The 22,504-nt window shown below is 35.6% G+C and overlaps 1 protein-coding gene across 1 annotated transcript in view; it reads right to left on the bottom strand.

The window, feature by feature from the left end:
- The window catches only part of LOC126176584 (disintegrin and metalloproteinase domain-containing protein 22), a 1,067,821-nt gene that overhangs the window by 114,828 nt on the left and 930,489 nt on the right, over window positions 1-22,504 (bottom strand). Inside the window, exon 20 of the mRNA XM_049923744.1 lies at window positions 19,411-19,513. Within this exon, the coding sequence (XP_049779701.1) occupies window positions 19,411-19,513 (103 nt within the window). The remainder of the gene's footprint in view (window positions 1-19,410; window positions 19,514-22,504) is intronic.

Raw genomic sequence — 22,504 nt, 5'->3', positions numbered from 1 at the left:
CTTTACTATTTCCATCAGCCTTCTGCCAGTTCTTCGCATTACAGCAATTTGTAAGTACTTTGATCCATTTACAGTAATGCTGAGTTTAGCGCTGTTTTCCAGGTGATGTTTTGTTTTATTTCACGATTTTACATTTATTGCATAATTTTTCATATTTTCTATTGCTTTTGTAATTTAAATAAATTATTAGCCACTCTATTTGCCCAAGATTTATTCTTCCATAGCCTTATTTTCCATATCCCCTATTATGTTACCTTTTCTTCCTAGAGTACAGCAGAAAAATATTGTATTTTGATATCTAATAAATAGCATCACAAGAAAGATATCATAATTATTATGAAGAAGCATACGTTCACACAGAACCAATGATTTTGGTTATTACTTATTTCATAAAACATTATCTAAAGCTTTATGAAGTATAACATTGCCAGTAGCGTCACATGAAGATCTGGAGACAGATTTACACATCATTTCTCCTTGGGGCCAGGACAACGGTCAATGAATTGATTAATTTAACCAAAGCATTTAAATGAGTAATCAAACTTTTTGTCTGCCAGTGCTCACTGATCTCATCTCTAAACAGATTATGTGAAGTGTAGCAATTGTATCAGCATAAGGTAGACTTTTTTTTATTTTTCTTGTCTCTCTTTCATTTTATGAAATACAGCTATAAAAATGCATATTGATTTAAAAATAAGTTTCTATTTTTAATAATCAGTCTGCCTGGAGGAAACTAATCATACAGCTATGTCATCAGCAACGAAAAAAGGATTGCTGTTTCCTACCCCCGTTTTATACAAACAATGTAATAACAAAATAAATAACACCCATACCAATTGGCATTGCCAGTCTTATTTTCCCTTACTTCAGATGTGAACAGCATATGAAGAAGGGTAATTTACTGATTTCACCTAGTCACTATCTGCCCCACACAGTAAGCTTTACAGTGCGTAGCGACAGAAGCAGTTTGAGTTTATGAGAACATATTTGCTTCTGCCAGTGTCAAAAAAAACTCAGATATTTGTTTTGCATGATTTACATCAACAAAAAGAAATACCAGAAAAAAAAGAATTATTAAAAAGTGAGATAATGAACATCTATGGGTAAGTAATGTATGTGGCTACTCTAGTTTAAAACATTTCAAGTTTTACAGCAGCATTTTTATGAATTTACAAAGGTGATATTTGTAGCATATCAATAAGTGCACACTTCATGCAGAAATACCCCAAAGTGCTGTACAAAAGTATCTACATATTAAATTTAATTCCATAGTTTTTGAAAGTAAATACACACATAATTCAAATGCATACTCACAACACAGAAAAGACACATTCAAGTTACACTACTTACACAAGTAAAGCACATCCATTCCTTCATTCTCTTGCACAGCAACATATCAAAAAAACAAGTAAGCTTATAAATGCACATCACAATTACCCTGTCCTTGAGGGACTTCATGGAGAAATCAAAACATTTACGCTTAATTACTTTGGCATTTATATTGCAAATATAAATACAAAAATAGTGTGCATTTGGGTATTAAAAATGCTTGCAACTTAAATTTTATGACAGTTATAGAATTCAAGAAATGAAGTGACAAAGCCTGCATTGTTATTAATATACAGATGTTGAAGTGTTCTTGTAAGAGGCAGATCTATCTAGATTAGTATACATATTTGATATGAACCTTGAAAGCATGGAGGGACCCATATTTCTTGGTCTCACCAACTGTATCATAAAGTTTAATTTATTCAGATACTTTTCATACAGAAAATTTGGAATGATTATTTTTCATTATGTTCACCCATCACTTAATTTAGTTTTCATTTTTTTAAAATTTACTTTATCTATTCATTAACAAGGATCCTGTTTTTGGCTCTACAGCACTTCCTATTGCCTGACAATCAGAATCTGCTTTGCCCACCAATTACTGAACGATAAAATAAAAACAAACTTTTATGCCTGCATACTTCTACTCTAAAGAACACACTGACTTTATCATTTTCTTGGAGACCTAATACTTGCCCATTCTTTTGATTACACACAGGATTTCAACTGTGCGTATGTATGTATGTATGTGTGTGTGTGTGTGTGTGTGTGTGTGTGTGTGTGTGTGTGTGTGTGAAAACTTACACAAATATAAATCTGTATTTTGTATTGAAAAGAAATGTTCTTGCAGTAATTAGATGTTTAAGCAAAAAACTGAAAAATTGTTTTTGTTGGTATCTTTTAAAAATGTTATTCTACTTGTCTTAAAATGAGGAATTATTGTTAAAAGAATATTGTTAGAAGATGTGGTACACGATAATACTTACACTAAAGCTTTTTTATACTCACAAATTCATTCATTGTGATAGTACAAAATGATGAATTAAAAATATTTTTCTCTCCTTAAGCATTATTAAAACACAAGAATGAAAGTAGATAGAAATATGGAATATGACTTGAATTTCACAACTTTTCAGCTGATTATAGCCTTGCTTAAATGTTTTGCACAATTTTTTGGGAACTTTCTTTTCACAATAAATATATTTTCCTCACCTCTTCGGCATTTTTAGATTGTCACACCGTACCTATGTCTGTTCCTTGTGGTGGAATTTAATACCCACTTGCCTAATACCTGCAGTTTATGTAGTAAGCAAATGGCCCAGTATTCATATATAAAAATTACACTTCATGCCTTGAATATTTGATATTTTTTAAATATTTAAATTGAGCATCATATTACATATGGAACCAGGGAAAAACATTTGAATGCTAGTGAATGTTGCAGAATTGATTGATGTTTTTAAAAAAAATGAGAAAATCTATGAAATTTACAAGAAGTAAGGAGAAAAGCAGACAAAACTATCAGGAATCTACAGAGAAACTGTGAGAAGGAGAAGGAAAGCTTAAATCAAGTAGACTAGCATTTCTGAAAGAGCAATTGGTGAGACTTTCATAGAACATTCATGACTAACTTACATAGGTATGACTCCCCAAAACATAACTTTAAGAACAAGGGAGGTAAAGTAGTATATGGTGCCATGAAGACAGTCGGATATTGACCAAGTACTTTGATAAGATCCTAAACTGTACAGCACAGTCCAAGACATTTAACTATAATCAGAAAGGATCAAATTCAGACTCAGAACCACTAACTGTAGAAGAGTTTAGGAACATAATAGACATCTTGAAAAACAATAAAGTTCCTGGGAAAGATGGGATTACTGCAGAACTTTTGAAGTGCACTAACAAGAAAGTAATAATTGAACTCCATAGAGAAAGTTGTCATCAAACAACACAAATTACTAACACGATTTGTAAGAAAAGCAGCTTCTGGAAGTGACTACGTTACCTTTAGTACATTGGGAATTCCTCTAGAAATTATAGAGGACTATCGTTAATGCCAGCCACTAATAAGATATCTTCAAAAGCTTTGCCAAACTAAATCTACAAACACATGAGTACCAAGAAGGTTACAGGGTAGGTACATCCTAAACAAATCTTGAAACTGAATCTGGTAATTATGTGTCACAAAAAGAGAAGCAAGAGTTTCATGCCCATATGCATGAACTTCAAGATAGCCCCGTAGATAGACCAACACCCTTCAGAATTTTGGAAGAGGAGAATTTGGACTGAATTGATTAAACAGACCTTAATCAACATAGCAAGGTCAAGTTTAGAGAAATGATTTATGAATTCTTCAACATCAAAATCAGAGAGAGGAAGACTGTCTCTCCCTCTTGCATTTAACTGCATCACTGATAAGGGGCTGGCTACAAGAAATGAAAAGACTGGGTGGAATAGGATTTGGATGCAAGAGAAAAGAAATACCAATAGATTATCTGCCATTTCCAGACAATATTGTGATATTGTTAGAATTATTAAAAGAGGTGACTAAAACTACTCACTTCCAGAGACAAGAGAGTACAACAGATTTACAAATTTCTATTGAGAAGACATAGTTTATAATGAATATCAAGACAATTCCAAAATGGAGGACACAAGAAAGATTTTTCAGGAGGACACTGAGATTTCAAAGAACAGGAGACTGTCAATACAGAAGACATCAACAAAACGAATATGGACCAAAGAGTGAAGAAGATTGTGAGTATGACAAAGATTATTGTACAAGGGTAAATACAAGAAGAAAATAAGCTTATCCAAATTCATGTGGTCTTTGGTGGATGTGACAGAAGATTTACAAAAACTCTCTAATACTAAACCTTGAATGTATTATTACTAGGCATGTTTCTGTATGTCTCACTAATGGGAACATATTTTTTAAAGGTAAATTGGGTTACATCTTACTTTACAGTCATGAGAGTTACTGGTAATTACGTAATGAAAGCTACTCTCACAGTATATGATATTGTTCTGGAACTTGTACTTTTCCATCCACACTTCTTAATATGTCAAGCCATAGTGGGATCACTTTAAATGCCACTGTGAACCATCATCTAGGATTCTTCATTGTGTTTACACTTGTGTTTCTGCTTCAAAAATGAATATGCACTCAGATGGAGTTCAGATGCAATCCTGTTGTCTGATTAGTCATTTCTATTTTAGACACTGAACATCAATAAAGGGTTTATTACAATTTCAAATTGTTGGTTTACAATGTTACAATATGTTCTCCTTCATTTCTGCTCTCACTTTTAGTGCACTTTCCTATTTTCATATAAGGTTTCAAACAATGTACCACATGAGATAGGAAATTAGAGAATATTTGATAAATTTCTGCTGTAGATCAACTGACAAATCACTTATTACTTGACTCCCTAGGATTTGCTTAACTGTTTATTAATTTTCACATGATGAATATCACTAAACTGTAATATCTGTCTCAGGTAGAATAACTGTTGTACATAAGTGACATCTAATGTAGATGCACTTATAAAAGACTATAGTGGATAACTATAGATGTAATGTTTGTACCACAGCCACTTCATTTATGAAAAATGCATGTATGTTTAATCTGTACCTCTTTCCAATAAAAGTAATGGCAATTTACTGGACTGTATTAATATGTTAATGTCCTACTCATTTCCTTTGACACTTTTTTTTGACAAACATTCCTAAATAAACCAACCTGAGGTTCAGTGTTTGCTCTGAAGTACTTCTGCAGGGTATCACACATTTTTTTTAAAAATTCTGAATTCCTAAAATATGACATAATGGTTTGTTTTCTCTGGATATGTTAATAATTATCTTGGATGTTCTTTGTCCTTACACATTTTAAATGTAAAACTCAAACTAAAAAGTACTACATAAGGAAACACTTTACATATACATGAGAATTTCAATTGTTTTTTTTTTTCCATAATCGAGAAAATCCTAGTACAAAGTTCACAGTTGTGTGAAAATTAATACTCAATGTTGATTAAGGAAAACAGCATACACATACTTCAAGTTCCCTGTGACAGCAAATGTGCATAACAAATAAATAAACAACAAAGAATAGCAAAAGGATGATATTAAAACTTATCTCTGTTAATCTTACAGCAATACTGCATTACAGTATTAAACTCTCATCTCACTACTAGAGGATATCAGATAAAACAGGAACAAGAACATCAAAATGAGAAAGAACATGGGTGAGTAACTTAACAACAGTTTCATGTGTTACTCAACTTATAAGTGAATTACAGACAGCACAGAAGGAAACCATTCTGAGCAGGTGACAGAGGTTTGAGAGTTGTGTGCAACAGCAAAGTTGAGGGGTATGCCACTGGTAATGTAGTGTTAATAATGTGACATAGATTCAAAAATAAAATTCAAGCTGGATAGAGTCAAATCATCATAAAATTATTTACTGTGGACAGATTATAACCACAAATTCACAGAATATATATTCTGGAAACCTCCAATATATTTCATGTATTTTCTTGAGAAAAGAAGCACAGGTCTATTCCACCAATAAAAACAGTTTATGTTTGTTAGTTATATTTCCTATGCAACATGAGCTAAAATGCACCAAACATAAACTGGCCAGTGAGTACATTTTTCACTTAAAATTTTTCACAAAACACGTGGTGTTTTACTTATTTGGGATGTATCATAATAACTATGGACAATAGCAAAAAGAAAACCAGTTTAGTGTCGAGCTGTGATGAGGGCCTATAAAATGGGGAAAAAAATCAAATGAGAATGACTGCAAAGTGGAAAACACACACACATAAAAAATCAGGATAAAGTAAAAGCTTTAGTGAGAAACTATTCAAAATTTGTATTGTATGACACGGTCGCATGGAGCAACCAGCAGTCCCTGTTGCATTGAGCGACATGTCATGATGTCTTATCAGTGCCGTACCAGTGTGGACCAGTTTCAACAACTTTTCTATGCTTTCCTATGAGCTCCACCAACGTGGGCTGGTTCTGCATTGTATTGCAAGTCGTTTGCACAACATTTCGTATTGCCTCAGAAAGAAACCACACTTTACTCCTTATGATAAATGTCCCGAAATTTCAATCACAAATGAAAATTTCAAGAAAATACACACTGTTGTTTAGAACACTGCACAATTAAAGTCTGAATTGGTGTACATAGTAAGCACAACAGAAGAAAACCTGCAAAACATTTTAAGTGAAGAGTTAAAGGCAGAAAAGTTTTATGATAGATGGAGGCTATATTTTTTGAATGTATCCACACAAAAATAAATTTCTCTGCAGTGTCTGACTATTTAAAAAGAATCATAAACTAAAAAAACTAGTAACATTCATTTCTTGTTGGAAATGTTGTGACCAGCATTATTGATGTTCACATCAGTTATCTGGAAAATGATGAAACCTTAACTTGTAGACCAACTGGATAAAAAAAATACATGAAGAGAGACCAGCCTGGTTAAACCTGAACCTAGACAATAAACCAGTTCACAAAGTGCTTTAGAAATGAAAAAACTGAAGAATTTGAAGTACAATATTATTGCATTTGGGAAACCTCTCTGACTTCCACTTATACCCACATCTAAATAAATTTGTAGTTACAAAATGTTTTGAGTGTAAAGAAGAGTTTATAAAGCCACAGAAGTGTGTTTTGCGGACTTTCCAGAACCAGACTTTGGGGATGGAATCCAGTCACTGGAAAAATATTACAAGAAGTGTGTTGACCTAAAAGGCATCTGTGAAAGAATAAACATATTATTGATCTAAAAAGTACAGGGTTTCTCTGCCATGAGGAACATATTCATTAAAAATAAGGTTTTAAAAATGTATAAATCACAACATAATACTATACAATTCGAATGAATTTCATAGTATCACAGCAAAGTACATCATTATAGTCAGTGAATAGCATGATCGGCAATGATGAAAGAAGACATCTGAACATTAAAAGCATACTTAAAGAATAGCAAATTATAAAAAGTACCTCATTTCAAACAGATTGAAACTTCAAGTTCACAAATTATAGCAAGTGATTGATGAGAACAAATACTAATGACAAACTTCAACAGCATCCACATGGATAAAATTTGTTTACCTACTGACTACGGACTACACTCAGGTGCACACCTTATCATACAGAAATTTAATGTCTGATAATTGCCTTGCAAGCCAGAAACAAGTTCACAAGATGAATAAACAATGAAGAACATCCATAGTTTGTTTATTTATTGACAGGTTTGAAATTTTATTCTACCAAACAATATTTGGAGAATCCAGCAACACGAAAAACCTAGACACCTTTTGAATAATACTGATGAAAAAAGGAATGCGAGTAGAATTTAGCATTAAATTAAGGCAATTAGAAGTGAAATAATGATGCTAGCTTTGCTGTAGCACAGACATCTTGTTAGGCTGTGGATTATGTGAATGTAACTTCTATTTGCTACAAGCAGTTGGTCCCCATAGTGATGAACGTAATTTATAAATGCTTGTATGTGGAGGCAGATGCTACTACCATTCCAACAATCAAAAAGTATGACATGAGGAAACATGACATCTGTAAGACTTGTTATAATACAATGAATGTAACTACAAAGATGATGCAAGAAAAGGCAAAGTCTGTTACAGTAAATAAACTAGTTCATCTTTAGCAAAATACTGGGAAGGGCACAAGGATGTATTGTTGAACAAATATTGAACTGCTTGTGAAAAAGAATTTTAATAAAGGGGACAAATTAGATCTTGATCCAGTCAGTCACAGGCTTTCCATGTGTCATAACGATTCACAGGAAGCAAATTCCTTCACAGATTTAAAGGGTCAAGTAAGAAAGTAAGAGGAGTATGTGCATCAACTCATTGTCACACTGGTGGGTGAAATTATAAAAAGATCTTATTAGGGTGGAAGTGATGAAAAGCTGGAAATATTGGTTTTCAGGCACAATAAATGAAAATGAGAAAAGAAACTAGCCACTTGTAAGATTCCTTTAAAACTAAATCCAGTCTGCCAAGAAAATGTCAATTCAACTATTTTATATTTTACTTGGGGGGGTGGGGAAGGGGGGGGGGTGGGAACTAAACATATCCATGTCTCACTGAAATAAACAATAATTGCAACACAAATCTAATGGAAAATTTTGGTGCGAAACAAAGGCAATAGGTTGATATAAAAAATATTTTCAGACTTTTATGTAGGGTAAAACAGTGAAAAACTCCTCAAAAATAACTGCTGAACCCTTATTTATTTTATTATAAGTCTCTGCTTATAAAGCCTTGTTTCAGACTACTACAAAATCTGCAAAAAACCACCTGAAAATTACCTCAGAGAAAACTAATTACATTTTGGCATTTGACTGATAGTTAAATGAGCAAAGCCAGAGATTAACTGTCAAGCAATTTCTTGTGTTTTCAAAAATACAATTCTCAGGAAGCTATGAGTCAAATAAATAACATAACTACTTTGTAGTTGTTGACATATTGAACATTAGCATGTTTAATGATTTTGGGCTTCATTGTGTTTATTTTACTACTAATTCACATGATCATTACTATGTATTCAAAGTAAATACTGTAAAGAGATGTGAAAAATCCTTTGGTTGGCTGTATAGACATACACACTCAACCTAATTCATAGATATATATACAACAAATAAAATTCTTTCAAGAAAATATGGAAAAAATTACCCTTATTTTTGAATGTATTTTCAACATTAAGATTATAGTAGCTGAAGGTAGATGAGAACTTATGAATGAAAGTGGATAACATTTACAACACTTCTAGTTTCATGAACACTGTGATAGTTGCAATCCAGTGTTGAAATAGTGTGTACACTGGAAGTTAATAATGTAAATGTGAGAGCAGAAAAATGCATCATGAGGTATGTCTGAAAGAGGAAAATCTTCTACATTTTAGTTTATCAAGGGTAAAGGGCACCTAAGGTACATGTATTGTCTAAAACTAGGCTGAAGGAAGTATATTTAGGCCAACACACACAAACATAAGCTTTTAGGATACTATATGTAACTAACAGATAATACTGAAGCAGTGTGGTATTATTGAGTTAACATCTGGAAACAAGCTTTCACAATAATGAACATGCGCAGTAACAAGATCCAGAATTCTAAGGAACATTAAACACCAATTTGACAGGTAGTGTAAGAAACACACTTAAGTAGAAAAATGAAGAATAACTATGAAAACAGGTGTGCTAATGATAGCATTCAAGGGATATGTAATTGTTTTTACAATGAAATCTGATTTTGGTGTAAGGTACATGACCAATATTTCAGTATAACTTTTTTCTCTCTGAGCATTTAATTAGTACTTCAAAATAACCAATCTGAGTAAAATTTATCAGACTTCATTGTAATTACTATCACACTTTATACAGTGCAAAAGAACTAATGTGATCTATTATCTTAGTGCACATACAGAGGAAACAGCTATAACTTCACTACACAGTGTGTCATAAAAGATCAGAATAGTGAGGGAAAATTTTTAAATACTTCTCAAATCTTTAAATAGCAACCATCTCATATTATTTTGTATGTACAAATGTGGAGTCTATTCTGATCCAAAATGTTTATTTTTACAGCTAAGGGCGATGTGTAGAAAGGTTTTTGATGTCAACTATGTTTCCTTCACTGTCATATGTAAGTATCATATTGCCAATTCTTTATGCATATAGCTTTGGGTGGGACAATTCAAGCAATCATTACTCAATAGTGCTTTATATCTGTAGAGAAATAATGGTCAATACAGAATGAAGTGCCTGTGATCATTCTCAAATTTGATTAGGAATCACATCTAACATATCTTTGTGCAGTATACAAGACTTTTAATGTGCATCTTTCACACAGTGCCTTTATGATACAGTGTATGCAGATCTGCATAAATTTTGTTGAATTTTTGAATAACAGAAGAAAACAAAATTTTTACAGAGATTCCACCTGTCTTCAGGTTTTAAAATTTGATGCTTAACCATATAAATTCAGTGGCCATTATTACTGTACTATTATTATTGCACTGAGACAGTAAATAGGTACATTGTCTATTCCAATTTATGAGCCATTTATACAAAAACTGCCTCAGTTTAGGATCTGTCTGAACATCACACACTCAAGTTGAAAAAAGTAACTTCTGTCAAAGTATATGAATATTACAAAATTTTCTCCCTGTACTGAATGCTCCTTCTAGTGGGTCAATGAGATTGGATGCTCATGAAGGAAGCAGATTACATTACTGTTTGCATGGCTATTGATAATCACAACTTCATTAAACAAAAGCCTTCACGAAATAAGATGAAGAGGAAATTACATACTTTCGCTTCAAATGGAATGTTCTATAGTCAGTGACATACTTGGAGGAATTTCAGGAAACACATGCTGCTTTCTTTGTAGGATCTTAACAATAGTGCCTCACCATTGCCTTCCTCCAACCTGTGAATAGTTTGTCAAATGCTTTAATATCTAGACATGATCAATGAGTGCATACAGAGTGTGTGATCATGATTGTGTTGTTGTAGGTCATAGGTGGATATGATACGAAGTGAAGATACAGAGTGGAACCCTATCCTACAACATGTACCTCTCCTCTTGACGAGTAAAGATGGAGAAACTGAAGATATGTTCCATGCAATGGACACATCACTCTTAACACCATTAGATACCCTTACACCACAAGCATTGTGGAAGAGTTTTGAACTTAGTCGAAAATGTTGTATAATATAGTGATATCTACATCTCACTAATCATAAATGATCAAATTCTGCGAATGTTTCACATTATATACATCCATAGGTATGATGTTGTTACGTTTGCTTACAGTGTACTTGTGTGTTCCTTGAATGCACTGTGACTTGCTAGTCATTTAGTGTGTGACAGTCCAAGCAGCAGGTCATGAGTGGACGATGGGATTTACAAATGCAGAAAAGGTTGACATACTCATGGTGTATGGAGAGTGTGGAAGAAATGTACTTTGCTCTTTTACAGTGTATGTGAGAAGATACCCAATAGACTCAACCATCTAGGCACTTATTTGTCAATCTCTTCAACCAGTTATATGAAAATGGTAATGTAACTCCTAGACACTGTAATGGAAGAAAACAAGTGATGACAGAAGAGGAGGAAATTAATGTTCTTGCTGCTGTTACTGCTGAGCTGCATGTTGGCTCCTGTGCAATTGCACAAGGAAGTGTCCTATACACTCTGCATCAATATAGGTTCTATCCCTATCACATCTCTCTCCATCAAAAGCTGCATGGAAACAACTATGAGAAACACGTTAACTTCTATACACGGCCATTAAGACAGAACACTCCAGATGTGTCATGTATCTTATTTTGTGGTGAAGTCACATTTACCAATAATGGCCACGTAAACTGCTGAAACACGCCCTATTGGTTGTTGACAATCGCTGTCAGCTTCTTCAAGTGGAACATCAGCATCCATGAACTGTCAAAGTGTGGTGTGGAATAATGAACCATCAGCTCATAGGCCTGTTTTTCATAGATGGAACACTGAATGTGCACAAGTATTAGAAGAACTTCCTCTATAGCCCAGGAGGAACCTGGGGTACCAACATGATGGCTGTCCAGCCCGTAGTGCACAAAGTACTGAAGCATGTCTTCACAAATTGTTTCCGAATTTTTGATTTGGGTACAGAGGATCTGTAGCTTGGCATGCCCGTTCCCCAGATTTGACACCTGTAGACTAGTTACTGTGGGGAAAGCTGAAAGATGCTGTCTACAGTGACATACCAACTACACCCAATGATATGCAATGACATATTACTGCACCCTGCTCAGACATCTCCGCTGAAATTCTAACATGTATGTAGCAGTATTTCACACCAGATTGGAAGCATGTACTGCCATTGTGGTGGTCATTCTGAATGCAGTCTATGTGTCATTTGTCATCAGAATCCACATAACTAGTATATGCACTTGTGTTCTTCTTTAGTATGTGCCACCATAGGTATTGTACAATTGTTGGAGTGGGAACTTCTCACAATACGATATCTCATAAACAACTCACACTAGCCTCCTGGAACAAGCACTACTGACATTCTAGTTTACCCTACATCTGCTTTGTTAGTGTCCTTAGGTACTGTTGCATTTAAAAACGTGTATGTTTACACAAAAAATACACTTTCTAAGTATTATTACAGTCTCTTTACTGGCTAATAACAGGAGCCCCTGTGTACTGATCCATTCTGTGAAAACTGCACATCACAGCACTTTCCAGTTCCACAATATCTGCAATGCAAGTTTCAGGTGATTCACTCTGTATAATGATTGGTATTTGATTGGGAGTCGTAACAGACAGAGCATCATGACTCTGTAAGTTGTTTGTTATACCACTTCACAGAAACAGCACAGCAAACTGTTGGCAACGGATCTGTCAGGCTTTTTTGAACAGCAATCACAGATTGAAACAAATGTCACCTGGCATCCAAAATTTTAGCAGTGACAGAATTTTATATAGGAAAGTGGTAAATAGTTGATGAAAATATACTTTAGGCCAGTAAGTTACATAATTTAAAGTATATTACAGTCTTCACAAAAACATTTATTATTCACCAAGTTTCCATTAGTTCTGAGGATGACAGTATATTTTGATATTCCTTTTACACCTTTTGGGATGTCCAACACACGCATATTCAGTTAATAATTGGGACAAGGTGTTTGAATTTGTAATTACACTTAATATGTGCAATTTGTGGTAAATTTATTATGCAGAACAGCATAAATATGATCCGTTTTTCACATTGGTTGTGTTTCAGTTTGTAAAGCTAATTACCAATATGGATACCAAAAGTAATTTATGGTTTTCTTAAAAGATCATCATAAAGCTGTTCCTGTACCTATCATGAAGAAATGAAACATACCTGTTACTTCAAAAATACAATACTATGTGTGTGTGTGTACAGAGTATTACATCTGTGTCAATAATGACAAAATAATTGCTATGCATGTTTTTATACATGTGGTTTGTTGTATGTTTTCAACATTTAGAGAAACACCTCAGTTGAGTTTCGATTCCTAATTAATTATTAATGTATACTTGAATTTTATAATGCTATGAGTTAAGAGCATGAAAAACATGTACATTCCATTTAATGCGAAAGCTGGCTGAACCCAGAAATAGATTTAAGAGTAAGTACAGCATGTAGAGGCAAAAGGGAAATCAATTTGGGAGTAGGAATCAAACTATGGTCCAAAAATACATCACACTTTTTCAACAAACACCTTAGAGGAACATTATTCTCCCTCTATGGTTATTTGATTCCATAATGTATTTTTACTGTCAAGGAATCAGAAATCAGAAATCAAATCTGCTTCCTTCAGCTAATTTGAGAATGTATTTAAATATCTGCTCTAGTATGAGAATGAAAGTATGGAAGAGTGTGTGAGAACTACCTGCTGATTTTTCTGCTCACTAACCTGAGGCAGAGGGAGAAGTTTTTGTGTACTACGACTGACCTGTAGCAAAGGGCCATCAGAGCAAATACTATGAAAACCCCCCCTACCACGGACATCAGCATAACTACAAGAAATACAGTGTTTGTGCTGTGGTAGTTCTCTGTTTTAAATCACATGCAAAAATAATAAGAATAATTTTTGGTGGATTTCATTTTAAGGTAAAATAAATTGTTTAGCAGTGTTATTGAATGTATTGTGTTGTGAGAACAGGGAAAAAAGTGGCACGATTTTAACATAAAGAAATTGGGAATAAGCATTTGTGAATTGTAACCGGAGTAACAAAATTAATTGTTGTGGGGACCGTTGACAAAGAATAAATTGACTCACAGTTGGAGAGATGACCGTTGAAGTGCCCCAGTGTTGTCACCATTTAAAGATTTAGAAAAGAAAGATATCATTTATATTACATTTCCCCATACGATGACGAGTTGTGAAGAATTCAGTAGTGGTGCCGATTATGACCCATATCCACACGATGGCCAGGCATGCAGACAGAGAGAGTAAAAGAAGGAAAAAATGAAAACAAAATACAGAAGCATAAATAAACAACGATGCACCAAGGGTTTAACACAAACTGTACATATGTCAGAAATAGGAAATATAAAGAGGCTCTGCAACCATCTACAAAAACAACAGTTATCACAACACTACAACATTTCTTTTTACACTGTAACACATGTACAACATGACAAACATACAAAAAGTTTCTTATCTTAAAAACAATACTAGTTAATAAAACATCATACAACAATCAAAAACACCAAAGTAAGAATTGTTCAATGAAGCAAATATCACACCATGACCACTGCAATTAAATACATAAGCAAAGATCAGGCATATTGATAGCAATATTATTCCTATTGTACACAGCAATCATTGTGTCTTCCTTCAGAATCTCATGAAGAAATATCTGTACACCAAATGCAACCAAAACAATGATCCACAGTTTAAATTGGAAAAAATAAACAACAATGCTAAAATTAAATCCCAAATATTGATATACAACCATTACTCAAAACACCAATGCACATATATCAAGGCAGCAATGTCTACTCTAATACAGGATTTAGAACATTTTTGCGTATTTATACAGGTTTCACAGCATATTAACCTAATTCACTGCATTATTTGTAATGGGCTTTAAGGGAAGGAGAAATCTGGTTATAACTACTGAGAAATTTTAAGTTAAATGTTCTTCACATCTTCTCTTTCTCATTTTTAACTTCAAGTTTTAACTGCAGCTATAGTTTTTTGTGTGAAGGTGAATGACTTTTCGAGTTCGCTGTATTATTGACAAACGATAGGAGCATATGGCAGCACTGATCAGATTAAAATGAGTTTATCAAAAATCTTACGCTTATCAGTTTGTGTGTGTGTGTGTGTGTGTGTGTGTGTGTGTGTGTGTTTGTGTACAGAGTATTACATCTGTGTCAACAATGACAAAACAATTGCTATGCATGTACACATGTGGTTTGTTGTATGTTTTCAACATTTAGAGAAATACCTCAGTTGTTTCCATTACTAATTAATTATTAATGTATACTTGAATTTTGTGTGTTGGTGGAATAGAGGACTGTATAGAGCTGGGATAGGAACAGGAAAGGGGCAAGATGAGTGAGGACAATGACTAATGAAGGCTAAGGCCAGAAGGGTCACAGGAAACTAGGATATATTGCAGTGAGAGTTCCCACCTGTGCAGTCCAGAAAAGCTTATGTTTGTGGGAAGGATCCACATGGCACTGGCTGTGAAGCAGTCACTGAAATGTAGAATGCCCTGTTGGGCGGTGTGCTCAACAACAGGGTGGTCCAGTTGTTTCTTGACCACAGTTTGTCAGTGGCCATTCATGCGGACAGACACCTTGTTGGTTGTCGTGCCCACATAGAATGCAGCACAGTGGTTGCTTCTTACCTTGTAGATCACATGACTGGTTTCACAGGTAGTCCTGGCTTTTTATGGGATAGATGATGTTTGTGTCCAGACTGGAGTAGATGGTGGTGGGAGAATTTATGGGACAAGTCTAGCATGTAGGTCTATTACAGGGATATGAGCCATGAGGTAAAGGGTTGAGAGCAGGGGTTGTGCAGGGATCGATGAGTACACTGTGTAGGTTCGGTGGATGGTGGAATATCACAGTGGGAGGGATGGAAAGGATAGTGGGCATGACATTTCTCATTTCAGCACATGACAAGAGGTAGTCGAAACCCTGGCAGATAATATAATTCAGTTGCTCCAGTCCTGGGTGGTACTGAGTTATGAGGGGAATTCTCCTTTGTGGCTGGACAATGAGACTTTGGGAGGTGGTGGGTGTCTTATCTTTCCAGTCACCCACCACCTCCCAAAGTCTCACCATCCAGCCACAAAGGAGCATTCCCCTTTTAACTCAGTACCACCCAGTGCTAGAGCAACTGAATTACATTATCTGCCAGGGTTTCGACTACCTCTCATCGTGCCCTGAAATGAGAAATATCCAGCCCACTATCCTTCCTACCACTCTCACAGTGGTATTCAGCCGTCCACCGAACCTGTACAACATACTCGTCCATCCCTAGACAACACCTACTCCCAACTCCTTACCTCATGGCTCATATTCCTGTAATAGACCTTGATGCAAGACCTGTCCCACACATGCTCCCACCACCACCTGCTCCAATCTAGTCACAAACATCACCTATCTCATCAAAGGCATGACTACCTGTGAAACTAGTCATGTGATCTACAAGCTAAGCTGCAACCACTGCGCTGCATTCTATGTAGGCACGACAATCGACAAGCTTCTGTTCACATGAATGGCCATCGGCAAACTGTGGCCGAGAAACAACTGGACCACCCTGTTGCTAAGCTCGCTGCCCGACACAACATTCTTCATCTCAATGTCTTCTTCACAGCCTGTGCATATGGATCCTTTCAACAAACACTAGCTTTCCAGAATTGTGCAGGTGGGAACTCTCACTGCAATATATCCTACGTTCCTGTAACCCTCCTGGCCTCAACCTTCGTCAGTTATTGTCCTCACCCATTTAGCCCCTTTCGTGTTCCCATTCCAGCTCTACACAGTCCTCTATTCCAACAATACACCCAGTCTTTTTACTTCTCTCCTTTTCCACTATCCACCGCTCCATCCGTCTCTCCCCACCCTCTTTCGAACCTACCAACTGCACCTAGCTGCCCTACCCTCTCTTCACCTCGTCCTTGCAAGCTCCACAGCAGCACTCTGCCGTCCCCCATTCCTACCATTCTATCCCTCCTTGCCCCAGCTTCCTTCTCACACCCACCCAGTTGCCTCTCCCATCATGCACTGGTGCAGCTGCTCCTAGTCTGGCTTCAGCTGCTAGAGACTGTGGTCACGTGTGTGAGTTGCATTCCTTTTCATAATATTGTTACATTCCATCCTGGTTTTTCCATTGTCATGCCCACATAGAATGCAGCACAGTGGTTGCATCTTACCTTGTAGATCACATGACTGGTTTCACAGGTAGTCCTGCCTTTTTATGGGATAGTTACAAGAGAGTATTTGGAGCAGGACCCAAGATGTTTCCTAATCAGAATAAAAATTTCTTCCTTCTTTCTTTTTCCTCTTCTTTTTATTTTATTTGAGCTGTATTTTTCATTTCTCTCTTTTATTATGCCACTGTTCTTGTTCCTATTTTAAAACCTCTCTGTTTAAGGACTTTTAAAATTAAAAAAATCTCAACTTAAGGCAATAAAAAATAGCCTCCTCCCTATACCAAGGATCTGATACTTTTTCTACAGCTGTAGTTGTTTCATTCTGCATTTTTTCCTCACTTTAGATTTTGCTTAGAACGTACAGGGGCTGGAAAAAATTATGGAAACAATCCGAGAAATGCACACTTGAATGCAAATGCAGATGCTGCCAAAGCCTGCATGTGGCACTGGTGTTTTTGACCACGAATATCACCTGTGTAATGCCCTCAATATGTTGCAGATATTAGTCATGGTTGGAACAGTATTCTGTGTAGTTGAGAGTGAATTATGTCAGAGCTATGTGAACTTGAGCATGGGAAAATTGCTGGTGCTCATATCAGCTTCCATAACTGTGGTAGCCAAAGTATTTGTTGTTTCAAGAGGTACCGCATTGAGGATTTATATTTCATATAGGGAAAGCAGAAAAAACATCATTCATTAAGTCACAATGCGGATGAAAGTGTGTGTTGAGTGATCATGACGGATGATCACTGAAGAGGATTCTGAAGAAAAGTAAGCGGATGACGGCTGCAAATGTGACTGTAGAACTGAATGTTACACTCAAAAACCCCGTCAGCACCAAAATATCAACAAGGGAGCTCCATAAGAAGGGAATTCCACAATGAGATGGAATTTCAAAATCACTCATTAGTGATGCAAATGCCCATAACAGGAAGACATAAAACCTGGACTATGGAGCAATGCAAACAAGTAATTTCGTCAGATGAGTCTTGTTCAGATAAGTCTTGTTTCACAATGTTTCCAGCTTCTGCCCAAGGTTACATTTATGTATGTCATCTCAGGCTTATGATGCAGACTGCTGGCTGCCAAGAGTGAAATTTGGGCAACCACATCGCAGTATTCCTTGGACAGCATGGTTATTCTGCAAGTTTACATTACTGCCAAGAATTATTGAACATCATGGCTGATCAGGCCTAGTCCATGGTAAAGTATTTTTCCCCAATGATGATTTGTTGCAAAACAACAAGACCCTTCTATTCACACAGTACACATCATCCAGGACTTGTTTCGAGAGCACAAGGATGAATTGTCGCATTCCCTCTAGCCGCCAGTCACCACATCTCAATATTACTGAGCCTTGTGGTCTATTTTGGAGAGAAGGGTGCATGATTAATATTCACTTCCATCATCCTTACCTGAACTTGCCACTATTTTGCAGGAAAAATGGCATAAGATTCACTTGAAAACCATAAAGAACCTGTATTTATCCATTCTGAAATAACTGGAAGCTGTTTTGAATGTGTATAGTTTTTCTACATTATATTAGGCATGGTAATGTGTTGTGTTTTTTGTGCTTCCACATTTCTGTCCGTCCCTGTATATTTTGTTGTATTTACACCAACACCCCACAACAATATTGGACTCTTTTCTTAATTTATATAACCCACTTTCCATGCTGCACACTGCAGCTATTCTTATAAAACAATGTGAGCAATATAACTTCAGAGCATTATATGGGAATTAAAATCTATTTCAGTGATAAGTATTTATTTTGTCGAATATGGTACTACTTGTTTTCTGCGGAACGACAGATTTCTGTTCCTGTCATTATTTTTATTTAATATGACGTGTATATGATTATGAGACATCAGAATGATTATCACTATACAATGATGAGTTATTTAAAGGCACTGCATAGCAGACACAGTTCTTAAGTGTTGCTATGAGCTTAACAACTTATCATCACTAAATCCATGTTAGGCATACACAAATGGGATTATAAAAAACAATTATGAAAATCCTGTATTTGACTAAACATGCTGTTAATAATGTATCACAGCAAGCAGTACAGAACAAGATGCGAATGAACACCAACAGCGTCGACAACTGGCACTGTACCTGTAGCAAACGGCCATGCATGCAAATATTATGATGACACTGTTGACCACTACGACCAGAATAAACACCATGGTTAATGTGCTTAGGTTGTTGTTACTACTCCCTGAAATAGAATTGTATGTCTTTAATTGAAAAATTTGCTCTGCTGAAAAACATACTGCAATTTCTCTTTACTTATAGCGCATAAATTTTTTAATTTAAATAAATGTTGAAATTCTTTCATCTTTATTCTCAATTGTGTTTGTACTTATGATATGAAAGGTGATGGAAGTCCATGACATACACTATCATCATTATTTATATTTACTACATAATGTAGTAGATACTTTGATTGACATTATTGACACTTTTCTAGACCCTATAATCAGTAAATAAAATGTAAAAATACATGTGTCTCAAAGCATACACTGAAAATAAACAATGGACTTACATTCCTCATAGTCTCACTCACATATATTTAAATTTGCTACAAAGCAAAAGTGGAGTGATGTCTAATGATCAGTAGGTGACTAATGTAGTTTTATTCACTAAGCACAATATTAAAACATTTTGCTGCTGTATAATTAGAATATTCACACATTTACTTGGCATTTTCACTATTTTGTACTGTAAATATCAGCCCACTTGATCTTTGTCATTAAAAAAATATGAAAACATAAAAAAGACATCAGTAATATTAATTGAAGAAGATACATGCCATTAACTGTTAATATTTTTTACTAGTAGTGACATTGTAAGAGAAGAAATCCAAAATTCATTTTGAAAACCTTAAAAATATATTATACCTAAGGTGAAAATATGACAACAGTTTCATAGTAGAAAACATAAAAGAAAACCAAGAGTGATATGAAAATGATACACAAGGAAACACATCAACATTTCACAATTTTATAATTTTATTTGTCCCCTTTCCAATTTGTTTCACTTCTATGATCATTTGAGTCACCAGCACTGTCATTTAATTAATGGCCTTCGAAGAGTATGTAAACTTTTACTGAACACTCCTCCAGCTTCATAAAATAATTACATCTTTAGCACTATTCTATGTGTTTCATTCATAATTTCTGCTTCATCTATAACATGAATGAAGACTGCAATTTTCCCCCTTGAGCCATTTCCATACTTAGGCTAATGTTTTTACACACAAGGTCAGTGACTGTTTATACACCATTAAAATGCATATTCTGAATATTTGTGGCATTTCCACAACTTGTATTATTTCTTTCTACCTTGCATCTTTTATTTTTAGTAAACTTAACCATGCAGAATACAAACTAAGCACTGAAGATGTTGCTCAGTGAATCTATTGCACAAGAAGGGAACAATGTTCATTCAATTTTTGTGAAGATGCAAGGCCTAAGGCCATTATGTCACCAAGTATTTCTTCATGATCAACAAGGTTTGTATATGGGCCAAAACAGTTAGGAAATCTGTACAAAATATCTGGCTGTAGTCTTAAAGTTTCTCAGTATTTCTACAAGACAAGAATGACATGCCATTTACCTTCTCACCTGTCTGATGATTGAGACATTAATCACGTACTGGAATTCTCTGAGTTGTTTTTTTAACACTAACATTTGTTATGATATGAATAATATAGGTGCAATCTATCAGCAATGTGATTTACTGAATTCTTTGGCATGGCAAGCCACAAATGGAACAGAAGCCAGGCAGTCATAGAATGGTGTAGAAAAGTTTCACATGATGTCCACAACTGTTTCTGACCATAGACAATTAACTGTAGCTTTTTATTCACAACCCTTCAGAACAGGCTGCAGGATGTTTTCTTAATGAGCTTAGGAAACAATAGCGAGATGCATAATATCGATCCATACTGTCTGCAGTACTTTTCATGAACGTGTCCCATTAACGGAAGTCCATCACAGTGATAAAAAATGTAGTGTAAAGAAACTAGTAGATAAGAGCACAGTAAATTAAGCACTGATCTCTTTTCTGAAGAATCATGAAGTAGTATTGAGCTTAAAATTTGATGTACACTGCCTGACAAGAAAAGTCAAGTGCGCAGAAGTAGTGGCCGGATGACAATGTAACTCCATACACATACACACCATTGTATGTAAATTATAAGAGATGCAATTCTCTTTGACAGGTAGAATGACCACCAGAGTGCATTTGGTGTTGTTTATGTTTAGTGCTGTTACAACACATTGTAGAGCATATAAGGGGCGAAAACAGCATCAGATGTTGAATCATGACAGTGAAAGACATAGAGAGACTACAAACTCATGTGAGACTGTGTTAGCAGCACCTGACAGTCTGAAAAGAGCCACTTTGTGGGTCTTCATTTGGCCAGCTGGTTGAATCATGTAACAGCCAGATTTGTGGGGCACTTGAATATGACAGTGGCCCACTACTGGATAGCTTTGGACAATAGGACAGACATACTCATTTTCAAAGTTCCTTTTGACCTAATCTGGCTGCTACAAGCATATTGTAAACCCTTCTCATAACAAGTAATGGACTCCCTGCAACATTGTGTGTCAGTTATTACCAATAGTCAAAGGTTAGCAGCAGCCTAACTAGTAAATTATTATTCCATGCATAGGCTGCCGTTGACACCACAGCACAAATGGCTGCTTTTAGAGTGCTGGCATGACCGGAAAGCTACACTACCTTGGATGGGCACTGATGGTGAGTTGGGCAGTGACCTGGGGAGTGATCCCATTATTCTTTTGTTTTGGAGAGGCACAGCTGTGTTAGTCTTGGTAACAAGGTGTTGGGAGTCACTGAGTATGACTTTAGGTCATGGTTGGAAGGGATTGATGGAACTCTGATGGCACAACGGTACATCATGGACAACCTGCATCATTATTTGTTACCTCTCATGCAACATTATCTTGATGCCATTTTTCAGCAGGATAATGCTCACCCACACATGGCACATGTCTCTATGAATTGTCTGTGTGATGTTGACATACTGCTGTGGACAACAAGATGATCAGATCTGTACCCAATAGAACATAGGTGGGAACATCTCAGACATCAACTGCCAGTATCCATAGTATCAAGGAGCAGCTACAACAGCTGTGGGACAGCTTGCCTCAGGAGAGAATACAATGGTTTTATGACACCC

The sequence above is a fragment of the Schistocerca cancellata genome, chromosome 3, assembly GCF_023864275.1.
Source record: "Schistocerca cancellata isolate TAMUIC-IGC-003103 chromosome 3, iqSchCanc2.1, whole genome shotgun sequence".
NCBI classification, from domain to species: domain Eukaryota; kingdom Metazoa; phylum Arthropoda; class Insecta; order Orthoptera; family Acrididae; genus Schistocerca; species Schistocerca cancellata.
This window is presented reverse-complemented; position numbering and strand designations above follow the sequence as displayed.